This window comes from Homarus americanus, unplaced genomic scaffold (genome assembly GCF_018991925.1).
Source record: "Homarus americanus isolate GMGI-L3 unplaced genomic scaffold, GMGI_Hamer_2.0 scaffold56241, whole genome shotgun sequence".
Classification (NCBI taxonomy): domain Eukaryota; kingdom Metazoa; phylum Arthropoda; class Malacostraca; order Decapoda; family Nephropidae; genus Homarus; species Homarus americanus.
In genome coordinates, this window is record NW_024740202.1 from 6,241,031 (window position 1) to 6,259,008 (window position 17,978).

At 39.6% G+C, this 17,978-nt stretch overlaps 1 protein-coding gene across 1 annotated transcript in view; it reads left to right on the forward strand.

Moving 5' to 3' along the window:
* The window catches only part of LOC121875268 (beta-1,4-glucuronyltransferase 1-like), a gene marked incomplete at its 3' end in the record, with an annotated part of 117,718 nt that overhangs the window by 57,596 nt on the left and 42,144 nt on the right, over positions 1-17,978 (forward strand). The window contains exon 3 of the mRNA XM_042379728.1: positions 1,910-2,059. Within this exon, the coding sequence (XP_042235662.1) occupies positions 1,910-2,059 (150 nt within the window). The remainder of the gene's footprint in view (positions 1-1,909; positions 2,060-17,978) is intronic.

The following is a 17,978-nucleotide window of genomic DNA, read 5'->3' on the forward strand; positions in this document are numbered from 1 at the left end:
CGATTAGTGTTTAGGTGTGGTAACCCACGATGCTCAAATTATGAGGTTTAATAGTTGGGTGGGTAGAGGCGGGGGAGGGGGGAGGAAGGCTAGGCGCGGAGTTGGAACTCGTGAACGTATGATGTTGTTTAATGCAAGTTATAGAACATTATAGTATCTTCAAACGGGTTTTCACGCTATTAATAGGTCTTATGTAATCCACCAATAAGGATTACAATAGCACACAGTATGGCTGCAATTGGTAAGAAAAATAAAATATAACATGGCAAAATTTTTGCCCTGCGTAATTTTTACAACCCTCCTCACGCCTAAAGTAAACCGAAAAATGCTTATGTGTATAGAAGATTTTCAACTCAATATCATATATTCTTTCACCTCTACAAATATCTGCAGTCACTCATGGGACACCCTGCAATAGTATAAGGACGACATGGGCTATGCTGACAAATTAATGTGACTTACCTGTTGGTGACGACGATGGTAGGAATGAGACGTCGGCATGTTTCAGTGTTCGACATCACCTCCTTCCCCTGGTGTGCGTGGCGCCAACCTTGGTAACAACTATTCTAACACTCACTGTGGCTGGGTAGTGGACACGATTTGTGTGCATGATAGTACAGTACTATATATTGTTTATGTCTTATTCATTAATTAGTAAAGATATGTTACTAGTATTATATATTTTAGCGTACCTACACATTTTTGGGTTTATATTTCGGACAGAGAAGGGATTGGGAGAAAATAGTATATTTACATTTTTAGTAATAAATAATAACTCAGACTAAAGTTAGGATAATATAATTGACATTTCTGGATTCCTTGCAGGTCAGGGAATATTTTGAATGTAAACTTCATATATTCTGCACAAAGGATAAAATATTTGCTTTGTGTAAACCAAATTATTACATAAGATCTAAAATTTGTATGTCTAATGCAAAATCCATGATGTTTATATTCAAAATGATCATCATTGTAAGAATTCCAGCAATGTAAATTATATTCTGGCCGGATAATTTGTATGAATTTTATGAGCTAAAACATATATCTTCAGTAAATAAACAAAGAAATATTCTTCAAGGACACTATCTGTCAATCAAAATACTCCACCCTAGCTGGGTCGGTCCCTCCCTCCCTCCCTACCAGAGAAGGGATTGGGAGAAAATAGTATATTTACATTTTTAGTAATAAATAATAACTCAGACTAAAGTTAGGATAATATAATTGACATTTCTGGATTCCTTGCACGTCAGGGAATATTTTGAATGAAAACTTCATATATTCTGCACAAAGGATAAAATATTTGCTTTGTGTAAACCAAATTATTACATAAGATCTAAAATTTGTATGTCTAATGCAAAATCCATGATTGTTTATATTCAAAATGATCATCATATTGTAAGAATTCCAGCAATGTAAATTATATTCTGGCCGGGTAATTTGTATGAATTATATGAGCTAAATAAAAAAAAAATTATACTTCACCGCATATACGAGTAGATGCACTGCGGAAAGTGAAAGTCTGGTTCTGGCAAGGTACTGTGTAAATGAGAAATCATGAGAAATCGCGGAAAGTGAAACCGTGTAAAGCGGGGTAATACTGTATATATATATATATATATATATATATATATATATATATATATATATATATATATATATATATATATATATATATATATATATATATATATATATATATATATATATATATATATATATACACTTGGAATTTCATTTTAGCAAGACTCTACTGCCTGGGTGTTATTGTATATAAGGGTATCATAATCACCATTACAGTAATCTGTTAATGTATTTTTCATTTGCACCAACATTAAAGTTCAGAATTCGTGACAGGTATCATGTACATATAATTATCATCAAGTGTATTAGCCACAGGACTCTTTGACAGGGTCCCGTAAGTGTAGCAGTGTACGCTCCTGGACAGGACTTCCAATCGACCATCGACAGCATCATCTTCCTTCGTAAATGTGGTAGTGAGAATGTGAAGAACTACGTCACCTTCCACATATATTTCCCCATTTCTCACATTCCATCACAAGTAAGTTTTGGCAGCACTGTATGTCTTGATTCTTTATATACCTTGAGTAAGCTCTAGTTAATGCGAAAATTTAACTTAAGGTCTTTACTAAGATGGATTTTATGGTATATATTTATAGTTCTTGCCAGTCACTTAGCATTTAACCACACAAAACCCACTCGGGAGGTTATATCCTCTTAATTATCAGTCACTGGTAGATCGCTGCCACTACCCCTTAATCACCAACTGTGTTAGTGATTTGGGGGAAATAATTAATTTCAAGATTCACTGTGTTACTTTTTAAGTTGCTTGGTAATATTTCTCACAAATGGTGTAATTCTAAAGATATCACAATATTATGTAAATATTATATTACATTATTTATATTATAAATAAAGTAAAACCAATTGTTATATCAAAGGAAATAGCTAGTTATGATGAAGGTGAAAGGCTTCACTATTAAATATACAAGCTTAGCGTCATTCTTCTTAGAAACTCTAAGAGTTACTTCGCCAAAGTCCACAAGTATCGTTTTCAAAAACGTCTATTAATCTTTCACGGTTGGGGTAAAATTTTCGAGATCTAGCAGCAAATTACTTCACTTTGGTTTTTATCATATTTTTCACCCATTTCTCATTCCATATGGGATTTTTATTGCTACTCCTACTTTGCTGCCAGTTTGAATCGTATATGACGACCATACAGCACTTGGTGAACTCTGAGGTGACTCGAGAGGCCAATACGGGACCGACAGATGCTGCACGCATGAAGGGCTACATCTAGTGCGGGTAGGGCGGCTGCAGCATCTTTCCGGCGTTGGCGCTTGTCTGCCTCGGTACTTAGTCGCGCTAAATCGATTGTGTTGACACCTTCTCCCGACTTTTATTAACTTATGACATGATTCACATGCCATATTTTATAGATGTTCCTAAAAGGTAATGTCAAAATCAGAGAATACATTGGTAAAACATATATGCAGTCCTCAGTATCCTCGTTGAAATTATCGGTAAGATCTTGTAATTCATAAAGATATTTTATCAAAATTCCGTTAATGGTTAGATATCCAAGAAGGATGACCAGTCCTACACTCATCTCAATCCCCAAATTGTTCTCAATCACCAGGACTTCCTCAATCATCAAGAAATCCTCAACCACTGAATGGTCCTTATTCACCGAGGATACCTCAATCATGGGGATTTCCTCTGTCACCGAGTCGTCCTCAGTCACTGAGACGATCTCAGTCACTGAGACGTCCTCAGTCACAGAATCGTCCACATTCACTGAGACGATCTCAGTCACTAAGACGTCCTCAATCACAGTGTCGTCCTCAGTCATTGAGATGCCCTCAATAACGTCGTACATCAATTAACACTGGACGAAGTGGTGGCAGTGCGTAGGGAAGGAAACTTCATGTCCTCACAAGAAATCACTGGCGGAGATCCTGACTTTTGCCACCTTCTTTCTGCCGAGCATCAGTTTTACTTTTATCATACGCCTTTTGTTATCAGGTAGGTTGATGAAGTGTTCGGGGAGGACCTCTCCATACACGTGTTGGTAGTCGATGAGGTGGGCCTCAAGCTGAAGCTTGTTGCTCCAGAAAGGTTTTCCCCAACCTGTCTTTCGTGGGAGGTAGACTTTTTCAACTATATAACCCTAGGGATAAGCGATTTATTTTAACCCATTTTTATTTACATTTAAGCAAAAAGTTTTCTATATCTGACATACTGTACATACAAAAACATGTATATGATGATGATGTGTGTATAGTGGTGATATATGAGGCCACCCGCATCGTAAGGGTAACTCGAGCCAAAAATTGAAAGCTGACAAAACCGCATTTAAAGTCCTTACAATTTCGGACAAGCATAACTTTGTTTTGTTTTTTAGATACAGCATTCATTTTGGATATAGATTATGTTGGCATACAGTTCGGCAAGTGCATATGGTGTAAACAGTCACTCAAATATATTCTCTTCAATATTTTCTGTGAGGCAATATAATACAGTGGATGATAAGTTTTGACAACCTTACCGAAACAACAGGAGTCGTGGTGTTCATTTTGAAATTCATTGGACCCTTCCATAAATATAGTTTTTGAGCGAGTGTTACAGTCTAAGAAACACCATCTTCCCAAGTTTTGGGCGAATACATTGCAGAAAAGTTGAGCTATCCGATGCACGCTTCTGTGTACAGTCAAGGAATGTATACCATACAAACAGCAGGAGCGTTAGAAATAAAATAGACTTGCTGAGAGCGATTGCATGTACCGAGAATGTAGACGTCATAGCAATCACCGAAACTTGGATGAATATGGCAAGCAAGAACTTTTTATCAGAGTACAACCTTTTTCACAAGGACAGGGAAGGTAGGAAGGGGGAGGGTTCGCACTCTTCGTCAGGGATACATTAAAATGTTGTATTAATAATTCAATAAAGAGTGAAATTGGAACCGAGTCTGTATGGGTAGAAATTGCAGAAGGAAGAGAAAAACTAATTATGAAAGTGATTTACAGGCCCCCAAGTCTTGGGAAAGAAGCAGCTCAGCCCATATGGCAGGAAATGAGTAGGGCAGCAAAATACAACAACCTATGCATTATGGGGGATTTCAACTTCAGAAATATTGACTGGGACAACATTGTAGATGACTATTAATCTGAAGACTTCCTTGATGCATTACAGGACAATTTTTTGAAACAACTAATTATAGAACCTACTAGAGGTGACAATATATTAGACCTAGTATTAACAAATAAAGAAAATATTATCAGAGATATCACAATTGGGGAAGAACTAGGGAACAGTCATTATAGAGAAATCAGGTTCACCCTAAATTAGGAAACGAAAAACAATGACAATATGGTCAGAGTCCCAAACTTTCGATTGGCGGATTATTAGGGGTTAAGAAGGTACCTAGGTGAGGTCACCTGGGAACAGTCAGGTCAGTCCCCAGTAGGAACAGGTGAAGTCACAGGTGACACAACAATTGATCATGACTATAATATATTCACTCGTATACTACGTAAAGCACAAGAACAAAATATACCATACATAAAAATTAGGTCAAATAAGAATGAGCCATGGTGGATGACCAAAAAACTTAAACATGACATAGGAATAAAGAAAGGAATTTATAAGAAATAAAGGAAAGGGAGGAGCAGCTCAGAAATAGGTATAATGAACTATCTAGGAATGTTAAGAAAAATGTAAGGAAGGCAAAGAGGGACTAGCAAGAGAATCCAAGGCGAATCCCAAGGGATTTTTCCAGGTATATAGGACAAAGGTCAAGGACAAAAATGGGCCTTTAAAGTCAGAGAGAGGAGGGGGATCTGTGGTAGAAGCGGTACCGTTCTTGCCTCGCAAGCGAGATGTCACGGGTTCGATTCCCGGGCCGGTGGAAGTTGTTTGGACTTACTTCCTAGCCCCCAATAGTCCCTGTTCACCTAGCAGTAAAGTAGGTACCTGTTGTAAGTCGAAAGTTGCGAATTCGTATTCAGGGAAAGTTGTTGGAGCTTCCAACAACTTGATGACATAAACCACTGACTCTTCAGGCTTCTACGCCCTTGACTCTTCAGGCTTCTACCCCCTTAACTCATGAGACGTAAAGGCAAGCATAAACTTAGCATGCTTCCCTGTTGGGCGCTGTAAACGCTTCTGCGCTTCACCTTACACAAGCATGTAGAGGAGTGCCCAATAAAAAATAAATAAAAAAAAATAAATAATAATAAAAAAACAGAAGTCAGAGAGAGGGGAAGTGATTGATGATAGCGAGGAAATAAGCAGAGCATTAAACAGCTACTTCTTATCAGTTTTCACAGAAAAATTTTATGATGAAACGCCATAGGTGGAACTGATATTTAGGGGATATGAAGAGGAGAAACTAAAGGATATCACTATCAGAAAAGAGGATGTTCTAAAGAAGATAAAAAAATTAAAGAAGACAAAATCCCCAGGGCTGTATGAAATTTTTCCTCGTGTTTTGAACGACTGTAAGGAACAGATTAGTGGACCCCTCGTAAATTTATTTGCAAAATCATTAGACACGGGAGTTGTGCCAGACTTCTGGAAACAGGCAAATGTAGTACCCATATTAAAAAAGGGAGACAGACCATCAGCGTCAAATTACCGGCCGATTAGTTTAACGTCAGTAATGGGGAAATTTCTTGAATCAATTAGAGCAAATAGTACCCGATCTCATTTAGAGAAAAACAAATTAATATACGACTCTCAACATGGGTTTATAAAGGGAAAATCTTTTCTAACAAATCTGCTGACGTTTTTTAGGAAAGTCTTCGAGGTAGTTGATAATGACGAAAATTACGATGTTATTTACTTAGACTTTAGCAAAGCGTTTGACAGTTTACCGTATCAGAGGCTTCTGAGAAAAGTTAAGGCTCATGGTATCGACGGGAAAGTTTTAAATTGGATAAAATCATGGCTCACCGATAGAAAACAGAGGGTCAGCGTAGATGGTGTTAAATTTAAGTGGGGCTGTGGAACCAGTGGGGTTCCCCAGGGGTCAGTACTGGGCCCACTCTTTTTCATAATCTACATAAACGATCTAGATACTGGGATCAGCAGTGACAGAAGCAAGTTTGCGGATGACACCAAGATAGGGCGGCAGATTAATTCAGGTCAGGAAGCAAATGCACTACAAGAGTGGTCAGAAAAATGGCAAATGAAATTCAACACCAGCAAGTGCAGCGTTCTTAAAATTGGAAACCCAAATACTGTCAATGTATACAGCCTTAACAACATCAACCTAGAGAAGTCGACTTGTGAAAGAGACTTAGGGGTACTTGTATGCCCGGACCTACGGCCTGGAAAACAGTGCGTAAATGTTTGAAATATGGCAAACAGAGTTCAGTATTAGGTTTTACATCTAGAAGTGTAAGTAATGAGAGTGCAGAGGTCTTATTGCAACTATATCTTGCGCTAGTCGGTGCAGCGAAGAATGACGAAAATGATTCCGGGACTTAGAAACCTTCCATATCAAGATAGATTAAAGAAACTAAACTTGCATTCCCTAGAAAGACGAAGAGTGCGGGGAGATATGATAGAAGTATTTAAGTGGGTGAAAGGAGTCAATGGAGGAGATATAGATAAAGTTCTTATAATATCCGAGCAGGATAGGACTCGTAGCAACGGATTTAAGTTGGATAAGTTTAGGTTTAGGAGGGAGATAAGAAAAAACTGGTTCACAAATAGAGTGGTGGACGAGTGGAACAAGCTTAGCAACTTTGTAGTAAGTGCTGGAACGCTGAAAAGTTTTAAAAGTAGGCAAGATATATTCATGGATGATAGAGAGTGGTAGTAACTCTCGACATGAGCTGCCATGCACAGCCCAATTGGTCTATTGCTGACTCCTTATTTTTTTATGTTCTTATGTTCTATGTAAGGAATGAGGTTCGCCGACAGACCTTGAGAAATGCAGTGGTGGCCTCTGGCGGGGTATTGCCAGCAGTGTAAAGTCTCTTAATATAATTTACACACATAACTGTCATTCTTTCCTCCCACCCAGTGCTGGAAGACTTGAGGCTGAACAGGCCAAAAATGTTTATTGAACAATAAACATTTATGATTTATTATTGAAAATATTGGTGAATTTGACTGGTCCATGGTGCATACGTTTTGTCCGCATCCGCTCTCCACCCCCTCTAGTACTTCTCAAGTGAACGTGGGCCCTTCGTGCCCGGTGAAAGTTTGAACGCTCGTGCTTGGCTAGCACGCAACCGCCGTCCGGCTGATAGTGTACAGCGACAAAATGGTTAATTATTGCCTTCCTAAGGAAACCATCGACATGGGACCAGGTTTGTTCCACTCTACGAATTTTTTGCGATTTTTCCACCAAGTTTGATGAAAAATGATTGTGCCATTTCGGCTGCCCAGAACGCACACACACACACACACACATACACACACACACACACACACACACACACACACACACACACACACACACGGCTATTCCTATATTATATTAGATATCCCAACTGGGCAAGGGTCAGGGAAGTTCAGACAGACGGCACCCACCACCCCACTTTCCCCCAGACCCGGCCCTATCCCCCTATCCCCGCGCCCTCTTCCACTTTCTGGTTGTTGGGGTGGAGGTGGGGCGAGGGGTTCATACTCCATCACAGAAACACCACAATCGTTCACTTTGTTCCGACCCTAGGGTAGATCGTTACATAAACACAAATCACTTAAGTCTTTCGATATAGCAGTATTTATTTTTATATTCTTCATCCCAAGTTCTCCCAACAAAGGTCAAGTTACCAGGTCAAAACCTAAACAAGTCAATACAAATATGGAAATTTATTAACTTATTCTCACCACCACATATGTACATAAAATATAATAATAAAATAATAATACTACAAAATGTTTGGAAGTGGCTGCGAAAGGACTGAAGGTCCTACAAGATCACACAAAATTAATATCAAGCCAAACAAATCTCAATAGTCAAATGCCAACTCCCAAAACGCCAGAGAGAGGGTATACTTAAAGACTGCTGTGCCTAGACTGACTAGAGTGTACCAGTAGTTCACCTACGTCACCTCTCTACCGCCAAATATTGACATACTATACAGTATCCTGATTGGTCAAAACGTAAACTTTATCTAAATTACCTATTGACATTAGTTCCACTTATCTAACCTATATACAAGCCTAATATAATAAAACATAATAAATTGCAATAAACAAAGATAATACTTAAATAAGGGCTCAGTTGGTGTGGGCGAGTAGTCAGCGAAGCTGCTAGAGTCTTCCACACAGCATCAGAAACAACAAATTTTATACAATGAACAGAAACTGATGGCGGACACTCGTAACAACTTGTAAGTACGATTCTGAAATTTTGAACATAATTTCCTTTGACCAAGACCTTTCCCTTTTCTAGGGAGCGAAACTAAATGTAGTTTCCACCTGTAACAGCTTTTCAACCCAAAGTGATAAACCCACAAGTACGAGGAATCCAAGAATGATGATACTTTTAAGATTCAAGGTCAAAGTCACGTGTCAAGGTCAAGGCTAGTGCTATTTTTGGCCTTGATATTGGGCACATCTTGGTGATCATTCATAATATATTGGGCACATATTACATATTTAACAATGTTATGACTTTTGGTCTACCAATAGCGTCATAATTATAAAATGTTTTTCTTGATATATCACACATGCAAGTTGCAAACATTATACAAAGAAAACGGGGAACGATAACGGAGAACTCTTGTAAACCAGACTGCCAGACCAATACCCAACAAACAAGATGAAACTAAACTCTTGTTAATAAATTCATTATGTTTATTTAGTCTATATTCAAATTGTTTTCTTCTTTTTCAGTTTGTGAATTGTGTGTCATGTCATGTTCAGTCTCGACATTTCATTGAATCCCTCAGATTGGGTATTGTGTTGGCTTTGCGATTAAAAAAAGACAGAAATATTACAACATCCAACAGTAAAGGAACTCACATCGCCTGAAAAGTATTTAAAATATTTGGAACAGCTCAGGGCTCTCCCCTTTGATATCAACCTCCAGCGACTTGATGATTGTTCAGGTACTGCCTCCACTATCCTTTCTCACAAATCAGTTTACCACAAATCTTGTTGGAGTGCCTGCAATAGCCATCGCGAAAAACGGTTGAGGGACGCGTTGGACAAGTAAGGTAATGATGTTGATGCTGGCGAAGTATTAGGTAACCCTAGCCCTAAAAAAATCAGATCTTCGGCCGATCAGAGCTCCGGGTCTAGCCCAGAGAGCCCAGCGTGTATTCTGTGTGAAGGTACCGTTAGTTTCCACTCTGAATATTGACAAAATCTGAAGGAGTGGGCTAAGGAATCCCGGAACTACCAGCTACTTTCACGTCTGACAACCCATGCTGGTCTACATGCAATGGATGCATTCTATCACACGTTATGCTACATGAGGCTGTGGGATGCTGCGGACAAGTAAGATCGTGTATCAGCACCAGTTGGTCCAGCTTCTCTTCCATTCGACCCCATGGTCACTGCCCAGCTCTTCGTTTTCATGTCTGAGTCTAGAGAGGTCTTCGAATTCTCAAATCTACAGAATCTCTATGAGAGGATAATGGCTGAGTTGGGGAGTCCATGCCCCACTCTTAATTCCCACTCGTTTCAAAAAGCATCTAGTAAAGCATCTCCCTGGGTAGGACTGGTATGCAAAGGGCAGTAAAGTTTTGATAAGTTACGTGGAGACAGTGGATGCTGCTTTAGCTCAATCCCTCCAGCAGTTTGAAATCAATTAAAATGATGCGCTGTTACTGACCAGGGCTGCTTGAATACTATGCCAGCACATTCTCGTCAAGCAAGATCCATTCAATGGCTCATTCTCCTTACTTTGTTTGAGCGATCCAGTTCGTGAACCGCTGCAGAGCTTCATGAATGTGCTCCTGCAGGATCCGTAGGCCAGTATCATGGCTTCTCAGCGGTCAGCCGAGAATGACAGCGATGTAACAATGAGCCAAAGGTGCAGAATCACATTCTGCCTCAGCCAGATTGTCATCGACAACACGGTCAAGTATGCGTCGCCCTCCGGCACAGTAAGGATCGAGACACCCCTCTCCTGCTGTATGTCGGTCTCGGCTCCATGGCCACGCACGTCTGAAGCTCCTGATCGAAACCTTTCACCACATTGGTCTTTTGGTATCTTATGATCGTGTCCGTGACCAAGATGGCAGTTGCTCGAAGTGTGTGCAAGCGAAATACTGAGGATGAGGTATATATATATATATATATATATATATATATATATATATATATATATATATATATATATATATATATATATATATATATATATATATATATATATATATATATATATATATATATATATATATATATATATATATATATATATATATATATATATATATATATATATATATATATATATATATATATATATATATATATATATATATATATATATATATATATATATATATATATAATTTTTTTTTTTTTTTTTTTTTTTTTTACGTCTCTTAATTTACTTTAGTATCCAGGTTCTAGGCGTAACCAAACAAAAAGAAAAGTAAATCAAAAGGGAATAAAAATAAATAAAGTAAACCTTTAAGAATTTAATTAGATTAAATATTAACACAATAAAGAGCCTCGTAGGCTGTCACAACAAATTGATTCACTATCGAAACCTTTAAGACACAAATGATACTAAACATCGAAACATCAAAAGAACTGTTTAAATATATAGAATAAAAATAAAGCACTGGATTACATTAACATTACATAAACATATAAAATAACTAACACTGAAACTAACTAACGTGAAACAACACTGAATTACTTAAATGTGACTAAGCAAGCACTGATGGACACATAAGAGACATAAATAGGTACTCACATAGATATACCACATTGGTGGTGACAGGAACAACACAGAAATAAAATGAAGTATAAGTAACAGGTGACAAGTGTCTCTCAAAAGAACGTGAACTGAATGACGAGAGGACTGGACTGAACTCTGTCTACAGGTGGAGTACTATATATAGGGTCGTTTCCCGCCAATGCGACCAGCCTGTGAAACATGGGTCGTTTGACGATGCAGATGGTCGTTAGAGAAACAAAGAATGCTTGTTACAATACTAAATGAAGAAATAAGATGGGCTTGAACAAATAATAACAGTTAAAACCTTAACAGCACAGGGTAAGGTGACTAGATTATATAATAGTAAATATAACACATCTTTACAGGAATAATATGGAACAACATGGAAGCATGTCATATAAAAAATAAATAGAAAAATACGACACGGTCGTAACAATATATATATATATATATATATATATATATATATATATATATATATATATATATATATATATATATATATATATATATATATATATATATATATATAGTTCTATATATGGCAGGCTTCAATGAAAAAGATCCAGAGAAGAGCTCAAGTATCCGATGTTGAAGAATATCCAGGGATAAAGTCAGGTAATGCTTTGGGACGTGTCTACACGGTTCACCCCAACAACTTTGAATGCTATTGTTTGAGACTACTTTTGCACCACATCCGTGGCCCAACATCATATGCAGCACTCTAGACAGTGAATGAACAAGTCTGCAGAACCTATCAGGAAGCGTGCAATCTCCTTGGTCTACTGGAAGATGATGGTCACTGGAATGACACATTAGAAGAGGCAGCAGCTACTCAATCGCCAATGAGAATGAGGAACCTGTTTGCCATCATGATTGCTACATGTGGACTTTCCAACCCAAGCCAGCTCTGGATAAACCACCAAGAAAGTCCTTCAGAGGATCTGCTTCATCAAGCAAGAAGAGAACATCCTGGTCAAGAGATTGAGTTCATGGATGACATGTTCAACAGGGCTCTGATCATGCTGGAAGACAAAGTGATGGAGCTATGCGGAAAAAACCTGGCTGATTTTGGATTGCCTTCCCCAAACCGAGAAGAACCAGTAGTTGTAAACAGGGAGACAGACTACTCAGTTGAAGTTCTGGTGAATATTCTTGAAGAAAATGAGCCTCACCTGGTGCCTGATCAAGCAAATGCTTATGAACAGATCTTGCAAGCGATACAAGTGGAGCAGGGAGGTATGATCTTTCTTGATGCACCTGGCGGGACAGGAAAAACATTCTTGATCAACCTTCGTTTGGTCAAAGTACGTCATCAGGGGATAATTGCTCTTGCTGTGGCATCCTCAGGCATTGCTGCAACACTATTAGAAGAAGGACGTACTGCACACTCAACTTTTAAACTCTCAACCTCGCTCATATGCAACATCAAAAAAGGATCGGCAAAGGCAAAACTCTTAGAAAAATGCAGCCTCATAGTCTGGGATGAATGCACTGTCTCACAAATTAGCGTTTGAAGCATTGGACAGGACCTAGCAAGACATACGAGAAAATGACCAGCTCATGGGTGGCATTACAATGGTCATTGCTGGAGACTTTCGCCAGACCCTACCTGTCATTCCTCGAAGCACTCCAGCTGATGAGCTGAATGCGTGCCTCAAGGCATCATACCTTTGAAGAAGTGTTCAGACACTCACCCTATCCACAAACAAGAGAGTACATCTACAAGGAGATCAGGATGCTGGACGGTTTGCAAGCCTTCTACTACAGATTGGGAATGGAGCTTTCCCTGTTGATTCAGAAGGACAAAAATCATTCCTCAAGGATGTGGAAATGGTGTTAAGTCCTCAACTGAGCTCACTAACATGGTCTTTCTAAACATTATCCACCACTACAAGGATCACAAGTGGCTGAGCGAACGCGCAATTCTGGCACCAAAGAATGAAACAGTGGCTGAAATCAACATGACTCTACTCAGACAGCTTCCAGGCAGTGAGACCTCATTCAAATCTGTTGATACAGTAATCGACCAGGACCAAGCAGTCCAGTACCCTGCAGAATTAATTAATTCTTTGGAGCCCGCTGGAATGCCTCTTCACCACCTCACTCTCAAGATTGGAACTCCTATAATGCTCTTAAGAAATCTTGAACCACCAATCCTCTGCAATGGCACAAGGCTGGTGGTGAAGGACATGATGCCACATGTACTATAGTGCGCAAAAGTCGTGTCCACTACCCAGCCACAGTGAGGGTTCGAATAGCCTTGAGTCTGAATTTCGAAACAGCTGGGGGAAATTCTATGCTTGGCCAACAGATGTTGCCCTGTGTTGTGTGGATGGGGATGTGGGGCATGGAGAGGGGAGGGGGCAGGAGGTGGGGGTTAGTCTTGTAACAGGCTGTGTGTAGGTGGAGCATAACATCGTGAATTCTGCAATCACTGATAACAATAAGAATGTCATGAAGATAGTTAATATTATTAAGCATGGTGAGAGATGTGTAATGGGTAAATAAAAGCACTACAACGACCATACCTGTACCGTTCATGGCTACGACTGTGCGACTGATGGGCACACCAGTAATTAATTCTACGTGACTACCATATAATCAACACCTCACCCCCTCCTGGATTCGAACCCACGATCTTATAATTGTGACCGGGGAACGCTACCTCTGGGCCACCAGGACACTAAAAGCAGTCCTAGACTCGCTTATATTTCACACAAAGCCTGTTCAACGAGCTTATGGCGCCGTGAACCTCAAATGGGGACCACCCGTGCCTCTTAGGTGATCAGAGCAACGTTTTACCAAATCCGGCTTCTAAACACGAGGATCCATATATATTTCATTAGCACAGGCTTTGTGTGAAATATAACAAAGTCTAGGACTGGTTTTAGTGTCCTGGTGGCCCAGAGGTAGTGTTCCTCACTCACAATTATAAGATCGTGGGTTCGAATCCTGGCGGTGGTGAGGTGTTGATTATATGTAGAAGTCCGCGTGCTTTATTGGGCTAATGAAATATATATGGATCCTCGTGTTTCGAAACCGGATTTGGTAAAACGTTGCTCTGATCACATAAGAGGCACGGGTGGTCCCCATTTGAGGTTCACGGCGCCATATGCTCGTTGAATAGGCTTTGTGTGAAATATAACAAAATCTAGGACCGCTTTTAGTGTCCTGGTGGCCCAGAGGTAGCGTTCCCTGGTCACAATTATAAGATCGTGAGTTCGAATCCTGGCTGGGTGAGGTGTTGAATATATATATATATATATATATATATATATATATATATATATATATATATATATATATATATATATATATATATATATATATATATATATATTTATATATATATATTATTACGAAGCTTGATATAGAACAGCTTGAGGACCCAACTGGTCCCTGACCATCGACCCGTGTTTGGCTGCTGCACGACCACTGCTGCACCCCCGTTACTCGATCTCCCGACTCGATATTCCGGACCTCGAGTCATGGGTCATGGATACATTGGATGACCCATAGCTTGGGCTCATGGTTAGGCTGTCTGGAGCTCCGTATCTTTGTTGTTCAGATCTCGAACGGAGTTGTAAATAAGCAGTGCACCAGGGAGGTGGGCAGAGCATTCCGGGACGGACGAGGGTGTGGAGTTGGTGGTCGGTGGAGCCGGTTGTGGTTCATAGCAAATTGTTACTCTGGCTTAGAATGTAATGTAAGTTTTTAATATTTATGTACATTTCTATGTGGTAGGATTAGGGTGATTGTTCGGGTATTGTTTTATAGTTATGTAACTCTGTTGTATGAGTGTGGCGATTATCAATGTTTGATTATTGCTGATTGTTGGTGTTTCTTATCAATATGTTGTACATTCCAACATTGCGTTTGCTATTCCTCTCCTATAGTGATGTAGAATTCCTAAGTAAGACTGAATAGTACAGGAGCAATAGGCTAAACATGAGGTGGAATGTAAGTAAACAGAACGTTGGAGTCTGTGGGGGTCGGTTACCGCCCGGTTCCTGGTAAAGTGTCCAGCTCAGGAACAAAAGCTCGTAACAAAATTAGGGTCCTGTCCAAGGAGATGTTCCATATGTCTGTCTTGTAGATTTTTGTTTTGTTATAATACTAATTTCATAAGTAGAGGCTCGATTTGTTAATTTCTATGTAAACTATTCAGTACTCGGTATTTATAATTTATTCTACTATTATAACTAAGTTGGATGAAGGAGGTAGTAAAGTAATTCGAAATGACTTGTGATGTAAATGAATTTGTCCAGTCACCCACAGTGGAGGCATTGAATGACTTACCGAAATGTAATTTGCTTTAAGTTGCTGAACACTTTGAACTGAAGGTTAAGAAAGGTATGAGGAAGCATGAAATTAAGATTGAACTGATCAGGCATATGGTAGATGAAGAGCTACTTGATGAGTGGGCTTTAGGCCAAACTCAAGGTGGAGAGAGAGAGAGTGGGCTGAACATGGACATCAAATTAAACTCAGGGAACTTGAACTCCAAAGAGAAAGAGAGGAAGGAGAGAGAGAAAGATACGAATGAGATAATTGGAAATTAAGAGAGAACTTAGTCTGAAGAAGTTAGAGTTAAGAGGCCCACTTCCTGCAGTCACCACTGTTCCCTTCAGTGTTGCTCATAATATTAAGTTAGTTCTTCCATTCCAAGAAACGGCTGTAGATAAATATTTTAGATATTTTGAGAAGGTAGCCATGAGTTTGGGATGGCCAAAGGAACAGTGAACAGTACTCCTTCAGTCTGTGTTCGTAGGAATGGCTCAGTTTGTTTGTTAGTGGATGACTGTAGTGACTTTGAGAAGGTGAAGTGTGCTGTGCTGAAAGCATATGAGTTGGTGCCTGAAGCTTACTGGCTTCAATTTCGTAATTCACGTAAGCATGACAGTCAGAGTTACTTAGAATTTGCAAGGGAGAAGGCTGATATGTTTTCTCGTTGGTGTGAAAGTGAGAAGGTATGTTATGATTATGAGAAATTGTGTCAACTGTTATTGGTAGATGAGTTTAAGAGGTGTATACCTGATAGAGTTAAAGTGTATCTTCAGGAAAACAGAATGAATACACTAGAGGAAGTAGTCCGTATAGCAGAGGATTATTCTCCCATACACAAACTACCTAGTAACATTGTAAAGAGTAACACCTCGCCACAATCGCCTCCGCCGACAGGTAAGCGAAGTTATTTTAAGGAAGACACTACCAGCTCTCACCTGAGTTCTGATTTTAATCAAAGAAAGCCCGTAAGATGTTTTAACTATAAATTGTTGAGTCATACAATAAGTAATTGTTGGTTTTTTAAAGACAAAGAGTCCAAGGATGCTCCAACAGCTCTTGCCAGTATACAGAATTCATACAATGTAAAGTTCCCTAGAAAAGATTCATAATGTGTACAGAATGTTAGGGTAGAATTTAAGCCTTTTAGTTCAGAGGGTAGAGTCTCCCTGGTGGGTAATGAAGACAGTAAGAAACCTGTGGTTATTTTGAGAGATACGGGGGCCATGCAGTCTTTGATGTTAGAAGGTATATTGCCATTATTAGATACGTCCTCCCGAGAGGCTAATGTGGTGTTAACCGGGATAGAATGTAGGCATATTAATGTTCCTCTTCATTGTGTTCATTTACAATGTAAGTATATGGCCCGGAATGTAACTTTGGGAGTGGTGCCAAAATTACCCATTGATGGTGTATCATTTATTCTTGCAAATGATTTGGCAGGAGATAAGGTGTTCTACAACCATAATCCTATTGTTTTGGGCGTCTCAGACCTAAGTGACAGAGTGAGCAGGTCGAGGCAGCTGAAATAGGTGTGTTTCCTGCCTGTGCTGTTTCCAGAGCAATGAGGAAGAAGGCAGAGTGTGTCAGTCATAAGGACCCGAAGCCTGATACGGACATGGTAGCCCAGTGAGTCGAGAACAATCTAAAAATCTTCAGGTATGTGACGGTGTGTTAGAAACAATCACTAGTGAGAATGTGATCCCATTATTTAATCACGAAACTGATACCAGCGTAGTTGAGGATGAGCTAAGTACCTCCCCTGTGGAGAAGATGAAACTGTTAGATCAGCAAAACAAGGACCCAGAATTAAGTAAGATGGCCGACTTAGCTCTAACAGAACATGAAGTATCAGATGTCCCCACGGGGTATTATAAGAAGAGTGGCGTATTAATGCGTAAATGGAGACCACCAGAGGTCTCTGCCGAGGATGATTGGCGCACTGTGCGGCTCGTGAAGTGTGCAGCAGTCGACATGAGTATGAGGCAGTGTGTTTTGTTACTAGTGCTCCTGACACTGGCTGTGGCACAACATGGGGTAGGACCTGTGCTGATTAGTGCAAATATCGGTATCGGACCACGACCATAGGCTGGCTGCTGCTTCAACGACGCCATGGTGGACCACTGTTGTGAATTTGACGGGTTGTTGTCTGGTTACTGTGTAGTGATGCAGTGGACCAGGAAGGGGTGGCTGCCCAGAGGTAACATTGACGACTGCTGCAAACACTGCTGCAAACACTGCTGTATACACGACGACACCCCACTTCTTCACCTTCGATGGTCACCAG